At 44.2% G+C, this 20,399-nt stretch overlaps 1 protein-coding gene across 1 annotated transcript in view; it reads left to right on the top strand.

Annotated features, from left to right (window-relative positions):
- Window positions 1-16,494, top strand: part of LOC147635113 (uncharacterized) — a 51,446-nt gene extending 34,952 nt beyond the window's left edge. Inside the window, exons 2-7 of the mRNA XM_086804410.1 lie at window positions 10,154-10,243; window positions 10,468-10,575; window positions 14,793-14,859; window positions 15,236-15,352; window positions 15,728-15,870; window positions 15,956-16,494. Of these exons, the coding sequence (XP_086660536.1) occupies window positions 10,154-10,243; window positions 10,468-10,575; window positions 14,793-14,859; window positions 15,236-15,352; window positions 15,728-15,870; window positions 15,956-15,995 (565 nt within the window). The 3' untranslated portion in view covers window positions 15,996-16,494. The remainder of the gene's footprint in view (window positions 1-10,153; window positions 10,244-10,467; window positions 10,576-14,792; window positions 14,860-15,235; window positions 15,353-15,727; window positions 15,871-15,955) is intronic.
- Window positions 16,495-20,399: the final 3,905 nt, after the last annotated feature.

Genomic DNA, 20,399 nt, shown 5'->3' with positions numbered 1-20,399 from the left:
GGCTCCATATGAAGCCCGGCATTGGCATATCTTAGCAGAGATTACCATTTTTTGGTATTTTTTAGGCATTTTATAGCATTTTTTTGCTACAGCCATGCTGTCGGTCTGCTACAGCTGGCTGACCAGCATACTGAGGTAGTATAAAAGGGCTGACTTCCTTTTCCCTCAGATTCTCTCTTTTCAGCTTCTGCAGTGATAGGCAGCATCTACAGGACATCCCTCATGTTGCTCCACATGATGTACTACCTTTTCTGGTGATGTTCAGCAGTGATCTTCTTTTCTCCTTTATGCTTGCTGTCCATATACAGTGTTGTTCAGTTCTTGCAGCATTTCTTTGTGGGTATCAAAGCATAGTACCCATTCTTTCATGGAATCAGAGCGAGAAACATCTACAGGGACTTGCGTTTTCTATTCCCATGCTGTTGTTTACTGTTTACAGCATAAAGGAGTTGTTCACTTGCTGTGTTTTCTTCATCAGTAACCTGCGTTTTCATGTGGAGGTGCGTTTTCTCTCGGGACTGCCTCAAGTGCTGCAATTTCTTTCTATAGAGTGGTTGCGTTTTACTACTGTAGGCTGTGTTTTTTGCATAGCTTTTGCAATTTTACTATTATTAGCTGAAACCCTCTTCATAGGTGTTGAGGATAGGAACCTTGAGATAGTCTGCTTCTTCTATTTTCAGATTCCCACCCTACCTTCCCTTTCTTTCTTCTTTCTCTTGTTGTGCACAGCTTGAGAGGAGGGACTTTGTTCAGCAGACATGGCTTCAGGAGACCACTTCTCTACAGCCATTCCTTCTCCTATCTCTTCTCCCGCTCCATCACAGCCTGGATCCCCTGCTCGTGCCGCTCCACAGGTGGTTCCTATTCCCAATCTTTCCTTTTTGAGTTTCTCTCATCCAAGTCTTGCTCCCTCCCCTACCCACATACCATCCTGCAATCCTCCCCAAGTCAGTGACTCCATGAAGCTTACAGCAACCAACTATCATACTTGGTCTTTCTACACTCGGTTGTTGCTGGAAGGAGCCGGTGTGTGGATGACTATCTCCACACCTCACTCGGTGGACCTTGCTGTGCAAAGCATATTGGATGCTCGGGCTCGTCTTATCATCATCCATTGCATGACTTCATCCATACAGGCACAGTTTGTCTCCTCTCGGAGTAATGCTCATCAGATGTGGACAGAGATCCAGAGGAGGTATGGGAGAGTTTCGACAGTGAAGATTGCCAAATTGGAGTCAGATCTGGAGAAGCTTACCATCACTGAGTCAAATAACTTGATTGAGAAGATTGGAGAGTTCTCCCATATCAAGCTGCAACTTGAGTACGGGAGCACCATCAACAATCCCATCCATAAACTTCTTGGTAAGTTGCTTGCTTCCTTTGATTCTTTCAGGGATAATATTTATTTCCGTGATCCTCTCCCCCCTTTTGAGGAAGTCGTGAGTTATCTCCATGACAAGTGCATGCTTCGCAAAAAAGGCAAGTTGGAGTCTGCTTTTGTTGCCTCTAACAAGGGCAAGGGCAAAGGCAAAGGCGGAAAAGGGAACTCCAACAACAAACAGAAAGTCACCACAAAGTCATCTTCTGACGATGACAATTTCGACAATTCTAACAGCATCAAGGGTTCCAAGATGAAGGAATCTTGTGAGTTTTGTGGCCGACTTCGTCATTCAGAGGCCAAATGTTTTGCCTGACAGGCTGCTTTCTGCTGTTTCGTGTTGGTGCTATTATTGCAGATTTTCTCTCCTCTTTCAGAGGAGGATAGTGGTTCTTCTACAGAGCAAGTGGATGATTTTGTTGAGATATCCTCACATATTCTAGAGCTTCCTACTTTGGATTCTACTTCGGTCCCGATACTTGTTGCAGATGCAGAGGAGGTACCACATTTTTGGGAGCCATCTATGGTTCCATCTCCTGAGGGCTTCTCTCTCCAGATTGATCCTGGTGTTTCGTCTTCGATATCTTCTCGATCTTCTCGTGGCTTCTTCCAGAGACCTTCTCGGTATTCAGATGTACCATATCTTCGCAAGCTTTGTGCCTTTTATGAGGAGGTTGTTCCTTTAGACTCTTTGGAGGATTTTTTGCAGCGTGCCGGAGTTGGTCCACCCATCTGGCACTGAAGAGGAGGTGTTTGAAATTATTTCATCCCCAGATGAACTTGCCCATGCATATTCATGCTTGTATCTAGCTCCATATGAAGCCCTGGATTGGCATATCTTAGCAGAGCTTATCCAACATTTTTTCTACCATTTTTTGGTATTTTTTAGGCATTTTGTATGCTACAGCCATGGTGTCAGCCTACTACAGCTGGCCGACCATCATACTGAGGTAGTATAAAAGGGCTGGCTCCCTTTTCCCTCAAATTCTCTCTCTTTTCAGCTTCTGCAGTGATAGGCAGCATCTACGCGACCTCCCTCATGCTGCTCCACGTGATGTACTACCTGTTTTGGTGATATTCAGCAGTGATCTTCTTTTCTCCTTTATGCTTGTTGTCCATATACAGTGTTGTTCAGTTCTTGCAGCATTTCTTTGTGGGTATCACAGCATAGTACCCATTCTTTCATTGAATATGTGAATTGGCAGACTGCCTCTATAAACAGGCCGACAGCCACACGACTTACTACACAAGGAGAAAATGGATAAAATATCCAATAAATAGGGTAAGCCTCATAATAGTGAGATGCACTATTTCTAACACTTTCTGCATCAAATTGGAACTACCTTATCAACAAAGATGTGGAATTTTTCCTTTGTTGCTCTCAATTTAACCCGTTTTGGGTTCTTTGCCTTGGCCCTTGGGCCCACAATGATGGCATAGGTGTCAAGTGCCTTGCAACGCCAACGTAAAATGGCAAATCATCATTGACATTCTACCTTGGGGAGTTGTTAAAACTTCCAAAATTTATCCTTTCCAATTTTCAATCGAGGGTTCTCTGCCCGGCTTGTCTCTCGAAATTTGAATTAAATAATCCTTGTGTGTGTTTTCTCTCTTATACGTTTGTAACGCTTTATTTTATGAAAGGCTCCCTTCCTATATTATTCCTATTTTGAGGGGGGATACTTCTGGAAGTTGAACAATCTTATGTATGGTCAAGCTCCATTTGAATTTTGCAGGCTTGACTGTTATGTGCAAAACACGTGCAGGGCTAAGCTCAGACCTAGTCCTAAAGGGCAACAAATAAAAGAACAAGATAAGAACCTGATTTTGGAGCATGTGGTGCTTGAGTGGGCAGGGGAAAGTCTTGTGGAGGACACTAGAGGATTGTTGGCCAGCGCTGGATATAGACACGTGTCGTTTGTAGTATATTTGGGGAATTTGTGTCCAAGACCTGGCCGACAAGCAGTCGGCCAATCCACTCGGACTTCCCAAAGCCTATAAAAGGCACTAGTTGCTCATCGTTTAGACTATTCGGTCCAGCATTGGGCTAGATCACTAGACTAGGATTTAGATTAGGTCACACACCTTTTCATGAAGGCAACCTATGGCTCCAAGGTTTGTATGTACCTTTTTGTACTATAGGTTATACTGAATACTCAGCTATCTCTCTCTCTCTCTCTCTTCTCTCTCTTCTCTATGTTTTTTGCATCAACATGTTTCAAGATGGTGTTTAAGGCTGAAAGAAGACTCCTAGAGCTTCTACATGTAACATTGGTATCAGAGCATCAGGCTCAGTAAGGCTAAACATTGATTCAGTCCCAGATGAAGGTGCATAGGTCCAAGGCACAAGAAAATGCACAGGTACGAGGCCCAAGGCAAGGAACACGACTGGAAGAATTCCCAGGAGGTTGGTTGGTAGTGTTCCACAAAACCCAAGGGAGTGGAAGTCCTGTGAGTCGGGTGCCACTTGGGGCACACTAGGAAAGGCTTTCAGGCAACGGTTCCAGGGGAGGTTTATCAAATCCCCACGGATCCCCTCGTGATCGATCTTGGTTCGAACTCGAATCCTGCAAACAAACGAACAAACAAACAAGCAAGGGGGTGCAGGCCTGACTCACCTCCCAACCATGACAGCCGTGGGCGAGCCCACAGTCTTGGCTGTCCCCACCGAGCCACGAACTGAGCTAACTAGGTTGACGTACCGACCAATCTCCTCCTCATGACGTCCCATACCGCCACGAAGCTGCCCTCGCGGGCCTCGAGATTGCTGCCGGCCTCGGCTGCATAAAGCAGGTACACGTCTGCACTAGATCCAGGCTCCAAGACCATAGAGCTCTCACAAACTCGCGAGACTCTCTATATTACACTAACTAACCTTGGCCACCCTTTTATAGGCTCTTGGCCGGTCATCGGGCGTCCACACTTGGGTGCCCGCCCGTTAGTATTTCCCTAACTCAGTTCGTCAAACAGTCCCTTCCGTAGCCAGCAACCCTTCGCGTTCCATGAGGGGCTCCAACTTTGATTCTTGGGTCGACATCGTGAAGAGGGTACGTGGAGAGAAAATTCGATCTTTGCACAATGAAAGTGCGAGCGAACTCGAGAGCTTGAGAGCTTGAAAACTTGAGAACTTGAGAACTTGAGAACTCGAGAGATGTGTGGCAAGAAGCCCACGTGAGGGGGTTTATAAAGGTTTCCCAAAAGCCAAAAAAAAATCTCGAAAAGCTATGCTTAGCTTTTGCTTTAGCTTTTGTGTGTTTTTTTTTCTTGAATAAATATAAATATAAATATATATATATATATATATTTTAATATATATATATATATATATATATATATATATATATATATATATATTCGCATTTTTAAAAAAAAATAAACACCTTTGGAAACCTTAGAGAGGAGAGAACTTTTAAACCTTTTTAAAAAAAAATTTAAACTCCCCCAAAAAAAACAAAAAACGAAAGCACTAAAAAACGTATGCTTTCCTTGCGTTTTTTTTTCTCAACCTCCTGGATTAGCCGGCGCTTGCTGCTGACGTGGAGTGCTGGCCATCGCTGCTGTCATCACTGCTGCCGGTGCCAGAATCTGCACACCAGCCTGCGTGTGCGCCTGCGCCAGCCGCCGGCGTGGACTTGGGCAGCACGGCCACTGGCAGCATAGGCCTGGGCGCTGCCTGCGTTGGCTGCGTAGGCCTGGCCTAGGCGCTGCCTGGCTGGCTGCGCTAGCCTGGCCGCCTGGCTTGGCAGGCCTGGCCACGCAAGTCTAGGCGCCTGCCAGCCTACGGTCCTGGCCGCCCATACCGTTGCGCCCACTATGGCCCGCAGCATCAAACAAGACCCGGCCAACGCACGTATCCAGCCAGGACAGCATACGCTTCGCACGCTCTCTCTCTCTCTCTCTCTCTCTCTCTCTCGCTCGTTCGTTCAACGAAAAGAAACGAAAAGCATCATGCTTTTTTTTCTTGTTTTTTTGTTTTCTCTCATGCGACTGCACAACATCTTTCCTCTTCTTTGCAAGAGCAATCAACCCTATTAAGACTACCATCTCCCATCAACATGGGGTTCTTTGATGAAGAAAAAACACATACCAAATCTGAAAACTGCAGTATGCACAGAAAAACAGCAAGTTTTTTAACACATATCGTTCTTCGACCTCTTCTTCTCTACCTACCGACTTGCTCGTCACGAGGTATGCTCTGATACCACTATCAAATCCCCACGGATCCCCTCGTGATCGATCTTGGTTCGAACTCGAATCCTGCAAACAAACGAACAAACAAACAAGCAAGGGGGTGCAGGCCTGACTCACCTCCCAATCATGACAGCCGTGGGCGAGCCCACAGTCTTGGCTGTCCCCACCGAGCCACGAACTGAGCTAACTAGGTTGACGTACCGACCAATCTCCTCCTCATGACGTCCCATACCGCCACGAAGCTGCCCTCGCGGGCCTCGAGATTGCTGCCGGCCTCGGCTACATAAAGCAGGTGCACGTCTGCACTAGATCCAGGCTCCAAGACCATAGAGCTTCTCACAAACTCACGAGACTCTCTATATTACAATAACTAACCTTGGCCACCCTTTTATAGGCTCTTGGCCGGTCATCGGGCGTCCACACTTGGCCGCCCGCCCGTCCATACTTGGGTGCCCGCCCGTTAGTATTTCCCTAACTCAGCTCGTCAAACAGCCTGCCTAGTTCCAAGCTTCCCCAAGCCTCGAAACTAGTCTTGCATGCGTATAGCACACGGTAGATACCCACTGTGCACATGACAAGGTTGATCCTCCAAGGGGTGGAGTGAGAGTGCCAGAATCAGTACTTAGGAAAGACGACTAGAGACAATGTTTCGGGACAGGCAGGAAGGAAAAGGGGATAGGATGGAATAGATGCATAGATCTTCATCAGAGTTAGTGGATTTGGAGACCGGGCCGGGTTTTCAGTGAAAAGGTTGCTAGAGAGGAAAGGATGACAGGGGGACTCCATGAATAGGCAATGGGATGATGACAGTCATCCAAGAATAGAAGCTGGAATCCCGTCATTAAGTTTAGCAGAGGGGGATGTCGTGTGCAAGACATGTGCATGGCTGCTAGTCCTAAATGGCAAAACAGATAAAAGAACCTGATTTTGGAGCATGTGGTGCTTGAGTGGGCAGGGGAAGGACTTGTGGAGGACACGAGAGGACTGTTAGCCAGCGCTGGAAAGAGACACGTGTCGACTGTAGAATATTTGGGAAATTTGTGTCCAGGACCTGGCCGACCAGCAATCGGCCAGTCCACTAGGACTTCCCAAAGCCTATAAAAGGCTCTAGTTGCTCATCGTTTAGACTATTCGGTCGAGCATTGGGCTGGATCACTAGACTAGGATTTAGATTAGGTCACACACCTTTTCATGAAGGCAGCAAGATTTGTATGTATCTTTTGTACTATAGATTATATTGAATACTTAGCTCTCTCTCTCTCTCTCTCTCTCTCTCTCTCTTTTGTCTCTTCTGTATGCGTTTTGCATCAGCATGTTCCAGGATGGTGTTTAGGGTTGAAAGAAGACTCCCAAAGTTTCCGCATGTAACAATGGTATCAGATTTAGCTTGTCCACACACATCGCATCCTAGCGTGAGATTCATCCTAGGATGCATTGTGTGGACAAGCTGAATCTGATACCAATGTTACATGCGGAAACTCAGGGAGTCAGTTCTCTTTCAGCCCTAAACACCATCCTGGAGCATGCTGTTGCAAAATGCATACAGAAGAGAGAGAATTGAGAGAGAGAGATAGCTGAGTATTCAATATAATCTATAGTACAAAAAGGTACATACAAATCTTGCAGCCATAGGCTACCTTCATAAAAAGGTGTGTGACCTAATCTAAATCCTAGTCTAGTGATCCAGCCCAATACTGGACTGAATAGTCTAAACGATGAGCAACTAGTGCCTTCCATAGGCTTTGGGAAGTCCTAGTGGACTGGCCGACTGCTAGTCGGCCAGGTCCTGTTCCCCAAATATATTGCAGCCGACAGGTGTCTCTTTCCAGTGCTGGCCGACAGTTCTCTGGTGTCCTCCACAAGTCCTTCCCCTGCCCACTCAAGCACCACATGCTCCAAAATCAGGTTCTTATCAAGTTCTTTTATTTGTTGCCCTTCAGGACTAGGTCTGAGCTCAGCCCTGCACACGACATTGATTGTGATCTTTTGTATCACGTCAGGTATGGCCACTGTGATCTTTTGCATCACGTGTGCCAGTGAGCCCAAATCACCTTAAGTATGAAGGTTATTCCTCATAACACCACCCTAACTTTGAAGGGGTGATTGTTGGGAAAATTGGAGTTCATGTGTGTGAACACTCCCCATGAGTGTGTGTGTGTGTGTGAACTCACTCTTAGAGTGATTTAGATAATATCTAGATATTATACCTACTTGACATAAGCAGTGATATCATCCAGGAGAGCCTCTTAGGCTATACAAGCATTGTACTTCTTGAATTTTTTACACATCAATACAAGCATTATATTGTATGTGCAATCCAATCTCTCTTTTGAACTTTGTTCTCTTTCTCTTTCTACCCCTCTCTCTCTATCTACACCACAGCCGTGGACATGTTTCATCCTCCTTAGCTTAGGCATGAGTAACCCTAGCCCTAAAGTTTACAACCTAAACTCTGATTTGGCTATCCAGACATCTGACCCTAGGTCTACTAAGTGTTTGGGATGTCATCCATCATTACATCATACAAAAGGGTTACATTTGGTGCGGGACAGGTACAACATTGTCTTGTGCGGGGCTTGCATGAGACTGACTACACTTGATGGTACACCAGCGACTCGCCCCACAAGGGCTCACAATGAAAATTTATGGTGGCAAACGTTAGGTTCTTGCACTTGTCTAAGGTCACAAGGATTCGAGCGACACGCATGGGACATTCTAGATGCTGCAGGCCAAGGTCAACCAAGAAATAGTCATCAGATTCTGCAGTGAACACAAGATCTGGAATCAATTTCCAAGATTGAGCAGATCCTGCAGTTGGTGGCAACACTCAAATCGGCTATAATTCGCTTGGTCTCCAGCTATCATCTTGGCCTTAGATCTTCTGGTCACGCCCTACCAAAGTTATGCAAAAAACAAAGGCCTAAGCTTTGTTTATCTGGCCTTACATCTTTTGGTTGGAATTTTTCAAAGTTACGCTTGTCCCAGTGGACGTGGCATTGATGTTTTGCCATTCACCCTACCGTTTGTCAAAAGTCACCCGGTTTTATTCTGTAAGTTTAGGCAATGGAGGATGAGATGAGTCTCAATTCAGAGAAGTTGTCCATGTCACCAGTTTCACTGGAGTCACCATTGGAAGAAGAGAAGGAAGAGAACAAGTTGTGCATACAATTGGACGGGAGTGAAAGTGGAGCAAAGGTGCACCATATGTCCTAGTGCTCCAAGCGTGTTATAAGGACAAGATCAGCAGAGTAAGGGTAAGATTAGAAGCCAAATAGGCACCATTCAGAAGGCCTAAGCCCAATTAGAGAGCCAGTCAGCCAGTTGGCTGGTTGGAAAGTACCTTTATGGGGCTATGTGCTGGTCGACCAGTAGGACAACCAACTGACCAGCCCTACATATAAATAGGGGTCTAATGGGCAGATGAAGACATCCAAAGGATTTAATGCTAGATTTGCCAAGTCAAAGCCAAAAGCAAGAGTGAAAGTGCCTTGATCAGTAGTTTGCAGCCATAGCACAGCAGATTCCAGCCCCGTACAGCTTTGGAGCATTAGAAATCTTTATTCATGCATGCAGCATTAACGCTAGCTTGATATCTTTGTCTGGATCCTAGTTCATTTATTTTAAATTTTCTTTTTTTTTTGCAAAATATCCAGTAGATTAGGTTATCTTGCCTTTGCTGTGTGTACTTGCAATTTAAGTGATTAGTGTTAATCAGCAGCTTAATCCATGTCCTATTAGCGTTAATCTAGCACGCTTCTGCAATCATGCAACAGTGTGACAGCTAGAAGATTCTCCAAAAGCCAAGGGGGTATCCTCCAATGTATCAGCAACTGGAAACTGATTTGAAACTGACTTGAAGCTTCTCGGACAGCTAGTAGGTAGGTGCAAGTGTCTTGAAGGCCCTTTAGGAAATTTCCCAACATTACCAAGGCCTTGGGAGGAGTAATTCTCCCAATCATATGTATTGTTTCGTCACTAGGTTGCTATGCAGTATCAGGATGATTGTGCAACAAGTGATTTATAGTTGGATGTTAGGGATTTGGCACTAAGGGGGGGGTTTGTTAGAGTTAAGGCTCAAATAACATCCATGTGTCAGTATTTTCTTGGCACATGAGGATAATGGCATGTTTCAGGAGACATGGATGGATATTTTGGGAGGTTTGTACATGTGTTTTTCAAGACATGCATGGACATAAGGATAGATTAGATTAGATTAGGTACTATCGTCCACTGGGGGCCATATATGACCCGAAAGTTGGTTGAGAAATGTGCCTAGCATGCTGGGAGAAAAGAAACTTGCCCGCAAAAGCTGTTGTATATCTTCACATCCATCTAGAAGCTGCTTGAAGTTCTCTCTAATGTGTGAATAAGCTGGACACTTCAACGTGAAATGTTCCTCCGTCGCATAGAACATTGTCTACATAGCCGACTTTCTGTTGAGTGACCTGCCCATGCACCCACCTCAATGCCAAGGGGGTGGCATCTAGTGCGTAATAAAGTAATGGATACTGTTGAAATAAGGAGAGTGTCACGAGTCATTCCTTGGTTCTCCAAATGCAATACTTGCTGTGGGTTTTGATACAGGCATGGGATCTACAATTCGATGGATCTAAGCTATTCTTTTGGAATGTTCCCGAAGTTTACCAAATTAAGCACTTCCATTGCTGTAAAAAGGTACAAGAGTTCTCCTATTGAACGTTTTACTTTTGTAGGGTCTTGAAGTCTGATTTCTCAAGAAGTATGTTCTCCTAGGTTTTTCTATCACGTCCGCCCTCTGCAGCGAGGCTCTCTTGGGTTTTCAAAACAAACCAAATTTTGTGCTTTACTCCCTACTCATGGTGTTCCAGTTTCAGTTTTGCACCTGAAACATCACGCTGTGTTCCTATGCGTGTGTTTAGACAAGGATTGCAAATACGGATGCTGAAGGGTGCAGGCGTGGGGCAGCCTCCTGAAGTAGCAGGGTTTGGCTTGCAGCGTGCAGGAGGCAAAGCAAAGCATAAACTCTTGTGAGTGATCCTTTTAAGATTCTCAGTTTTTCTTTCAGAATTAATCTTGTTGACATGTTCTTCCATTGTTTAAGGCTGTGTACAGTTGATTTTCAACCAAGGATGTCACCAGACTCCCACCCAATAATACAGTCGTTGTGATGCTTTTTAACCTTGCATTGAGATTTTATGGTTATAGTAGTGTGGACAAAGACTGACAATCTGGTTCCTATATGTGTGTGTGTGTGTGTGTGTGTGTGTGTGTCGAATCGAACAGCCAACTGCTCCATGTTCTCGTTTCCCCTTTGAAACCCTAACCCTAGCGCTTGTCTGTGTCTTGTGGGAGGAGCCTTTGTGCTGGGCAAGTGACCTTTCCCTGTAAACCGTGTTTCCTGTCAGTTCTTCTTGCTAACTGTTGTTGCCAATTCTTGTGGATGTTTTTCTGCAGCTGATCCCCTTTCTGCCTGCTGGTCGCCTTTTCTTGTTCACAGCCGCCTCTGCTTCTTCTCAGCATCAAGACTTGTGTGTGTGTGTCTGAGATTTTGTGCCGTGTGTGTGTGTGTGTGTGTGTACTCCAATTGGTTTTTTCAGGTGCAGACAGTGTTCTGCAAGCTCTGCTTTCTCTGGCCATCCCTTTCCTTTCACCCTCTCTTTTCCATATTTTCTCTCTGATCTGTCTTTTAGGGTTTTGCTTTCAAGATTAGTTAGCGAGCACCGCTTCTCAATTCTGCAGCTATGGATATGCCTAGTTTTACTCTTGACACCATGAGACTGCAGGAACATGTAATCCACTACAAAAGAAGACATGCGCATGGTTTTACTCTTGACACCATGAGACCACAGGAACAAGTAATCCACTACAAAAGAAGACATTAGAAACTACAGATCTGAAGAAGCCAAGGCATGAGGATCCTGTTGCACAGTTTCTTTATGATGTGCTACATCAGGATTTTCAGGGTGCGAAGTGGGAGAAGCCCAAACCCACACAAAAGTGCACTATCCTGAAGAATGTAATTCTTCCCAAAGTAAAGAAGTTCTCTGAACATGCTGTGATTCTCTTCTTTTCGGGATGGGTGCCTTCTGCAGAGGATGTTGGGCAGTGGTTAAACACAGTGCTTGCAAGTTTACATGTGGAAGGTGTCTACTATGCAGCCTGTGGTTTTTATGAAGTGGTGCTCAAGCAGCCTGATTTCAAGCAACAGTTGTTTCAAAAGTCTCCTTTGTTTTATGGTCAGCAACAGCAGGTGGTCCATGTGCTACCATTGATCCCTTCTACTGACTATCAAACGTTTGTGCGGCATCGTTGTCTAGTTTGGGTGGAAGTTGGCTTCCCTATTATATGTATGCTCTTCTGTAATAAACTGTGTTTTGTGGGACACGGATAAACCAACCCCTAAATCGATTAGTATGGAAGTAGATGATGTGCTTATGGGAGAAAAATGTTTGGAGCTTAAATGGAACGCATTTGCAGGAGCTTGTTTTCGCTGTGCCACAAATTTGGACACTTACGATTGTCCTACCCTCGACTTACACCCGCCTGTTGTTGCTGATTCCCTGCCGCCAGCGGCAGCTTTGGTCCTCTGTATAAAAATTGTCCCCTCTTGGTTGGGACAAAAAAATTTATATGACTTTGGGGCGATAATGACGTGAGTAGGGATGTCGTAGCACCTAGTCCATGCTATGCATGATGAAGTTGATGATCTTATACTCCATGATTGGACAATCTTTGAGGTAAAATTCGCACTTTTTGTATTCTTGTCTTTACTTGTTTTGTTTTAGTGAATTAGTCATTGAAAGTTTGTTTTTGCTAATTAGTTATTAAAATTTTATTTAGCTTGTTTGTTAGAAATTCTTTTGTTGTGGTTCAATAAAGAATTTGTTTGTGTATGTGGGCGTGTGTGATTTAGTTATGTATTTGTCTATTTTTGCAAGTTATTATTACTATTATTATTTTTTCTCTCGGGTGTCTCTATTAAGCTTTTTTTATTTTATCTTATTTTTAAATTTTGTTTGTTTTTGGTGATTCTCTTCTTTCTTTTAAAATTAGTCGTAAGTTCAGATTCATCTGGCCTTATGATGGTATATAAATGATAATGCCCCCCTATCTAAGATTGGTCAAATAGGTCCTATCATTGGTATACAAATTAGAGGAAAAGGGCTTGTGCAACCCCAATTAGCACCCCAACAAGCTCAACAAGTAACAGTGCAAAAAAACATGGCTTCTAAGGACAAAGTTGCTATAGATGTGCGCATAAAATGTGTATCATACAATGTATAGGGTTTGTGTTCCTCTGATAAATGGAGACTTGTTTGGGATTATCTACATAAGATGCATCTTGATATCATGTTTGTTCAATAGCATAACCAGCATGAATTTGGTGGGAAGACAGGTTTCTTTGATGGTTACTGTATATACTAGACGGGAAAACCTGATGCGTGTGTGAGTGGGTTTGACTTAGGCGAGAATCCATGGTGCCAGCATGCTATGCATCCCGTATTGAAATGGGCTCCGATCAAGGACGCTCAGGGTGAGGGTCGAGGAGTCGAACTCTATCCTCAAGAAGGCCTTGCCCATGAACTGCATGTCGGTGATCTGGTCTTGTTTGCCAACCAAGGCTGCTTGAAGCAGGTCTCTAACTTGCCCGTGTGCCGAGCAGCTGCCCACACGCTTTACAACTAGAGTGTTCTTCTCCACGGTGGAGATAGAGGAGGCTGAAAGCTGAAAGCTGAAATTCCTCGATAGAAAAAGTACATCTGCGAGCTGTGTCAGTCGGGGTAGACAGAGCCGCTGCCATAGAGTCCTCCAAGGGGAAAGCCAAGCATAGGGTGGCAGATGAAGCAGGAGAACTGGGGAACTTGTGGTGTGTGTGTGTGTGGGGGGGGGGGGGGGGGGTGTTCACACACCTCGAGCAAAGGCGGGAGAAGGAGATAGCGGAGGAGGGGCAGGGAGGCAGCTGGGAGGGCTGACAAGGTGCCAATGGAAGGAGACGGCTGAAGGTAAGAAGTGTGCAGGAGGCAGGGCGGGCAGGAGGGTGCTAGAAGGAGGGCGGGCTGCTTGGGGAAGGGGGGGGTTGGGAGGGCGTGCATGTTGAACAGCTGCTCGCAGGGGAAGAAGGCACAAGGGAGGAGGGGGCTGGGCAGCAGGTGCAAGGTGGACTAACGCATGCAGATGAAAGAAGTGGTGGCAGATGTGTGGAGAATGCTGGTGAGCTGTGATGTGAGGGCGGGTGGGGGAACATAAGGATCCACATCCTAGAGGTGGCAGTAGATGTGGTCGGAGTAAACAGGGTCAAGCTCGTGATCAAAATGGACCTGGGTGTAATGTGAGATGGGGGGTGATGGCGGGGGACGGGTGGTGTGCAGGTAAGAGTGAAAGCTCTTGAGTAAAGGAAGGAGGTGAGGGTGTTGGAGGAGGGACCTGGCGACTCCCTGTCCTGGCATTGAAGTCCCCGAGCAAGAGGACTTCCCCCAGCTGTGAGAACTCCATAATATCCCCCATATGATGGTAAGTACGGTGACTGGCCATGCCGTGTGGCATAAGGGGAGTGGCTTGGTGCAAAATAAGATACAACAATGTGGATGACTCTATCCCCGGTAAGCTGTAGCCGCACCCCAAGATACTGTGCGTCCTTGCCCTTTTGGATGATGCTGAGAATCTGTTGGAGGCGGGGTTTTAAAAGGACGACTACCCCTCCCGAGCCACGTACTCCTCCTGATGTCTGGGTCTCGCCTCAGAAAGCTGAATCCCACTTGAACCCGGCTATCTATGGTAAAACCCTCTTGGGGCTCTTAACGTATAGAAAATGGCATCCTGTGCGTCCTTGTCCTTCTGGATGATGCTGAGAATCTGTTGGAGGTGGAGTTTTAAAAGGACAACTACCCCTCCTGAGCCACGTACTCCTCCTGATGTGTGGGTCTTGCCTCAGAAAGCTGAATCCCACTTGAACCCAGCTATCTATGGTAAACCCCTCTTGGGGCTACGTATAGAAAATGGCATCCTCTGTGTGAGAGTCTCGCTCAAATCTCCTGGATCTGACCACAAGGTGCCATTGCAGTTCCATACTGCTAACCTCAGGTGTTTGGTCACATAGACGCCATTCCCCTAGAGAGAGAGAGAGAGAGAGAGAGAGAGAGAGAGAGAGAGAGAGAGCATTCATGAATTAACTCGATTTGCAAGTTTTGTCTTGAAAAGTAATCTTCTTTATCTCAATGACAGCAGTTGTTTCTTGTTTCTATAGAACTCTGGATCCGGCAAAAGTCAAAGAAGTACAAAAGTATGAATTGTTTGCTCAAAAATTTGTGAAGGTAAGCTCTTTTGTCGTTAATGTCTGCTACAAAAGTAAATGCCAATAATTGATTTATACTTGGAAGTAAAAGGGGTTATGAATTCTGGTAAATTATGTCTGTACCGTCCTAATAACTTTGTATGTCAAATCAGTTCTTGCCATTATTGAGTGTTTCATGTATACAAGGTTGCATAGTCACATGTCTTCTTGTCATGTTATCTTAGTCGAGTAGGGTGCCATGAAAGAGATAGCTTCCTTTGTTTTTCTGCTTCCTTTGTTTTTCTTGGTGAGGTTGAGTCAAGACTTTCATTTGCACATAGTTCATGTGTCTTAAAGTACTATTTGTTAGCTTTAGAATGTATACAGATTTCTAAGGGTAATAAGAATCTACACAGGGTGAACCTGCTTCAAAGTGGGAATCCATTGGAGATATCTTGTTGGAGAAAGGGTCGGACTTGGAGATGGCCCTGAAGGAAAGGAGAAAGAAACTTTTTGCAGCAGCTCAATATCAGGTAATTTTCTGCCATCAAATGGAGAACTAGCTGAAGTTTTCAACACTAAAAGGATGAGTTTAAAACCCAGTTTTGAAGAGTTTGTTTTAAGAGTTACCTTGAGGTGTAGTAGGACTCTTGAGTCTTAGACCTTTATCCTAAATTCTAGACCTTGGATCAATCAAGTGGGTCTTGCCAAGCTTTGATTAGGTGATAGGAGAAATATTGATGGAGACATTATATGATGCTGATGTGTTGAAGCTTTGTAAATGAGTCATTGCACAGACATACATAGATGGCAGAGTAGATCAAACACGTTTGATTGTAACAGCTTATGGATTCTTGAAGTGGATTTTCGGCATGGTTTCTCACGAGTATTGTTGTTGATGTTGTTAGCATCCTTTGTTTCTGATGCTGAATGCTGGAGAAGAACTGCGATATGGATTCCGTAAGGCAGATGAAGAAAATGATGATAATGACATTGAGTTGGTGGATGTGAAAGGGAAAGATCCCGACAGTTCCATTCCCGCACTTTTGAGGTATACTTTCAAGCTATCTTGGACAATCCAATACTTTTTTTAAATTTCACGTTTTCAAGTGTTTTTAAGTATATTTCCCTCCCAGAGCTGATGATGGAGTTAAGCCTCCCCCAAAGCGATACTAGATGCAATGAAGCCTCATGGTTCTTGGGGTAGGAGAAAGCACAAGTTTGAACACCACATCCATCGATTGAAAAAGCTTGTTTGGGCATGGCATGCTGGATGTCATCAACCTCAGGATAATGTCATCCAGCCATCAGGTTTTGAGAGAGGATTTGGAATGGGAAGCGTCAAGAGAGACTACCTCGTATTGGATCAAGTGCACAATTTTGCCTCATATGCTTGGAGGTTTCTTGGACTCCTGAGCCCAAAACAGGCTGCAGCACAAACTTGAGACCTTTGGACGTGCTTTTGTAATGCATCTGGCAATAAAAAAAGGAGTATATTCTTAGTTTGTGTACCTACAATTCTGTAGTTATTGAGTCGCTGCATCAGAAGTGGAATCGTATCCAACCTTCAGTCTTTTGTATTTGTGGTTGTAGCTTTGAACAGGTCTATCTTCCATATATTTTTATATCAATATCAGTGACTTTGCCTGTTAAATTTATGGAAAGCTTTACATAATGATGTCATTGTGAATTCCCCTAGAAGCTTAACGTGCTTTATCTGTCTCAAAAACTATGATCTTTAAAGATTTTGAAACAGTGTAAAAGAACACACTAAACACTAAAGTTATGGACACTTCAAGGAGCTCAAATTTGTCCCCAAAGGAAAAGCGATTAGAACCCACACTTCGAGAATCAAAACCCACGGAGGGCATCTATCCCCTTGCAAGGGGGATTCACATGCTGATGTGTATAAGTTGGCGCAATGGTCGCTACACTGGTGCAAGGACATTGGCTGCCATGGACATCAAAGTTTGTGACTCTCCTCCAACACACGATTCTCACAACTGTGCAGGGCAAGCAGCTCACTTGTGGAGCTTGCCTTGTAGCTTGTTTGCTGCCGTGCGTGGATACATTTGGAAATGTGGCACCTCCTTTTTGGGGGGTTGTGATTAAAGGAGTTCATGTTAGATCATTTTAAGAGTTGCATGTTCAAAGGAGTTCATGTTGGATCATTTTAGGAGTTGCATGTTTAAAGTTTGTGTTGGATCATTCTAAGAGTTGCATCAAAAGGGCTTGGTTGCCCTTTCCATCAGGGATCAACACTTTGATTGTTGATATAGATGGGTTGAGGTGTCCAAAAGATTTAGTGACCAAGGTAGTGTACTTTATGAACTTGAACTCTAGACGTCTTTTTTTTGGTACCTTCAAATTAGTTCTTTTCATGGCATCTTGCATTCTTCTTTGCATAGAGCATGCATTCCTACATCACTTCGCGCATCCTCTTGTGTCTTGTATCCTTCTACTTCATATGTAACATGTTTAACTATTGTTGTTGATGAACACATCGAGAATGCTTATGTACAAGCTTTACACTGAAACTTCTTTTTCAATTACACCAATTCAAATGCATGAGGGTGTATGGAGGATGCTTCGGAGCCTACAGATCTTATGCAGTGCCACCATCATACGTGGAGCAACTCTATGCAACATCCCTATATATATAGAGCCACAAAATTTGGGTGAGACATTGCAACCTTTCCACTAAATCCTGAAATATCTTTGTAGAATCACTTAGACCCAAAATGGAAAAATGAGTGGTTTTTTTCTTCACTTCAGCTTCCACTATGGTTTGTCCTTTATTTCATATGTAACATGTCTAAAATATACCCCCAAAGGCCGATGAGGCGATAGAGAAGGTGTTTGACTAGGACCAAGAGGTCCTCCCTTAGGTGCTTCCTTGACGGTGTAACCTACAGGGCGGATGAAAATTAGCAAATGCCAACGTATTCACCATGCTTGTACCAACCTTACGTTGAAGCTCATTTTTTTCTTTTTTGCTTTTCGAATTACAATCATATAAATACATTTAAGTGAGGAAGCTCAAGCTCCCATAAGCATGCTTTAATATAGTCTATATATGAAATCTTATGCAATGCTATGCACAAATTTTGGGTGAAAAAATTACAACCTTCACTTAATACTAAAATCCATCTTTACAATATATAGAACTTGAACCACTCTTTCAAAATGTAACTACGTATTTTATTAGCTCTGGATCACATTATATTACTTTTGTTTTAACAGATTCTCCTTTCCTTGTTAGGCCAGTTTATCATAAACCTTCCTTATTTCCAGAAGAAAAAAGACTTTACAGTGTTTACGCTTTAACACCCCCTTCCTGACTCTCATTAGCAAAAGCATCCCATTCTGCCAATCAACCATAGCACTCCTGGTATTAAAAAGGAGAGCTTCTGCTAATTTCTGTGTAATCAACCTCCTTCTCCGCCTTAATTACACAAATACAATTCGTTTTTCTTCAAAGACCAATGAGTAAGATGGGACACACACCAACACATCATCTTAGCAAGGGGACCTGTGCCCTTGACAAATCCAAGAGAGAGAGAGAGAGAGAAAGAGAGATTTTATTAACGTCTTCCAAAAGACCGAACTCAACCTATGAGACAAATCGGAGTACCTGTATGGAGTATCCTCTGTCATCCCAATAAAATGAAAAAGTACTGAACAAAAAAAGCTGTATTTGGGTGTGCAAGAGATGGAGCTCTACTACTAGGAGAATGCAAAGCTATATGCATGGTGCATACAATCATGATATGCAACCTAGCTAGCTCCATCCTGCACCATACTGGGGGTATAAAATGGTGTACATCAGTGAAGGAGGTGTCAACAACTCCCTGAAGAACATGCCTAGGTGTGCTTTGAAGCGAGCCAGTCGCTCCGCACCCTCTATGAAACTGAGCTCTAATCTCTGTCATCTCTCTCCGGTTTGGCGTGGTGTCCGAAAGCCAGGTGTCCTCTGTCTCCTGCTGCAGGCTCTAAGTGTCTCTGCTCTCTAGAGAGTAATTCCCTGTCATGTAGAGACTGGGAGGGGGATGGATCTCTAAAAAAATGTAGTAACCCCCCTCTGGAGCAATCTGAGCTTGTAATAATGTCTCTGTGGCGCTGTATGTCTAGAATGAATCTCCCCAGTATGCACTGGTCTGCTGCCTCAAAGATCTGGCGTAGGGAATGTGGCTCTCTGAATAAAATGGGATCTCTCTCTCTGATTGCTGTATATGCTTTGCATCTGCATACATAATGCTCCTCACTCTCCACCTCCTCTGCACAATCTCCATACCCTCTCCTCTCGGGGGATCCGTGCTGCTCTACCAATCTCAATCTCCGATCAGTGTGATGAAACTCTAAGCCGACCAATAGCCACTCGGGAGCTGTGTGGTAAAAAGCCCTCCATGTATCTAGGCCTCTATAAATCCATCATTAGTGAGCATTGCATCCTTACAAAACTGGAGTTGAGGGGGATGGGAAGGATGCATGGGGCATTAAGAGGGTAGAAAGCAACTACTATGAGAACCATACAGAATAGAGAAAGAGAATGAAAAAAGAGGGATTACGAAATATCTTCGAGACTTGAATAAAGCTATCATTAGAGTGTGGGAGATAGAAAGAATGGGGCTTCGACCAAGCAATTGTGTAACAGCTGGTATGATAACTTGTGAGAAAGTGGGGGATTAAGAGATGATGTAATTTGGGTCCATTTCTAACCTTCAATGCAATTACCCATCCCTCAATTTTATTCTTTTTTCTGGATAAAACGCATCGTTGGCCAATCATAGACCATTGGGTGTCCCATGCCATGCTCCTACTGACCATGGTCTGTAATTCTTGTATGGGATTTTACTATTGTTATGACCAGCACATGGACGTTCATGAACTAATCTCAACTGGACGGTGTGATTTCCTTAACGGTTAAAAAGTGTGCAACAGTCACTTCATTTTTCTACTGAAACTACAACATATGGCTGATAACCTCCACAGCACAGAAACTCCAGGACCATCTGACACTTTAGATCCAACTTCGTGCCTACAGCTGTTCCAGTCTATTTAGGATATTAACTGTGGTCTCACCTTCACAAACCTCATCCTCTTTTCAAGAGCACACTCAAACCCTCTTATATCAACCTCTCATGAATCCCTGATTGCACATATGTAATATTAGTGAAAATGGCAGCCAAGTGCCTCTACATTACTGGGTTGAGTCCACAGCAGTTCAATACCATAAAAAACACAACCCTACCCATACACATGTATAGACACACTTGCATAGAGGTGCAACAAATAGGATCAACACTTGTTTCACCTCAGACAAGAAAAACCCTGAGAAAAAGCACTGTTTCCTTTGTACAAGCTTTTTTGCTCCTACAGAGATACAAGGCTATGCTACTCTACTTATATGAGTTGTGCAGAAATGCCTAATAGGTTTACCTCAGCTATGGGCTTTGTACCTTGCATCTTTCAGAGCTAAAGTGACTTCAGCAAAACATTGTCCTATAAGACGGGAAAAGGGGGAGGGGATTAGGGTATACTCAAAAATACAAGTGCAAAGCTTCAAGAATCGAAAGGTGA

Source organism: Cibotium barometz, chromosome 10, assembly GCF_041138505.1.
Source record: "Cibotium barometz isolate CiBa-2024 chromosome 10, ASM4113850v1, whole genome shotgun sequence".
Taxonomy (NCBI): domain Eukaryota; kingdom Viridiplantae; phylum Streptophyta; class Polypodiopsida; order Cyatheales; family Cibotiaceae; genus Cibotium; species Cibotium barometz.
The sequence above is the reverse complement of the archived record's forward strand: the minus strand, read 5'-3'. Positions and strand labels throughout refer to the sequence as shown.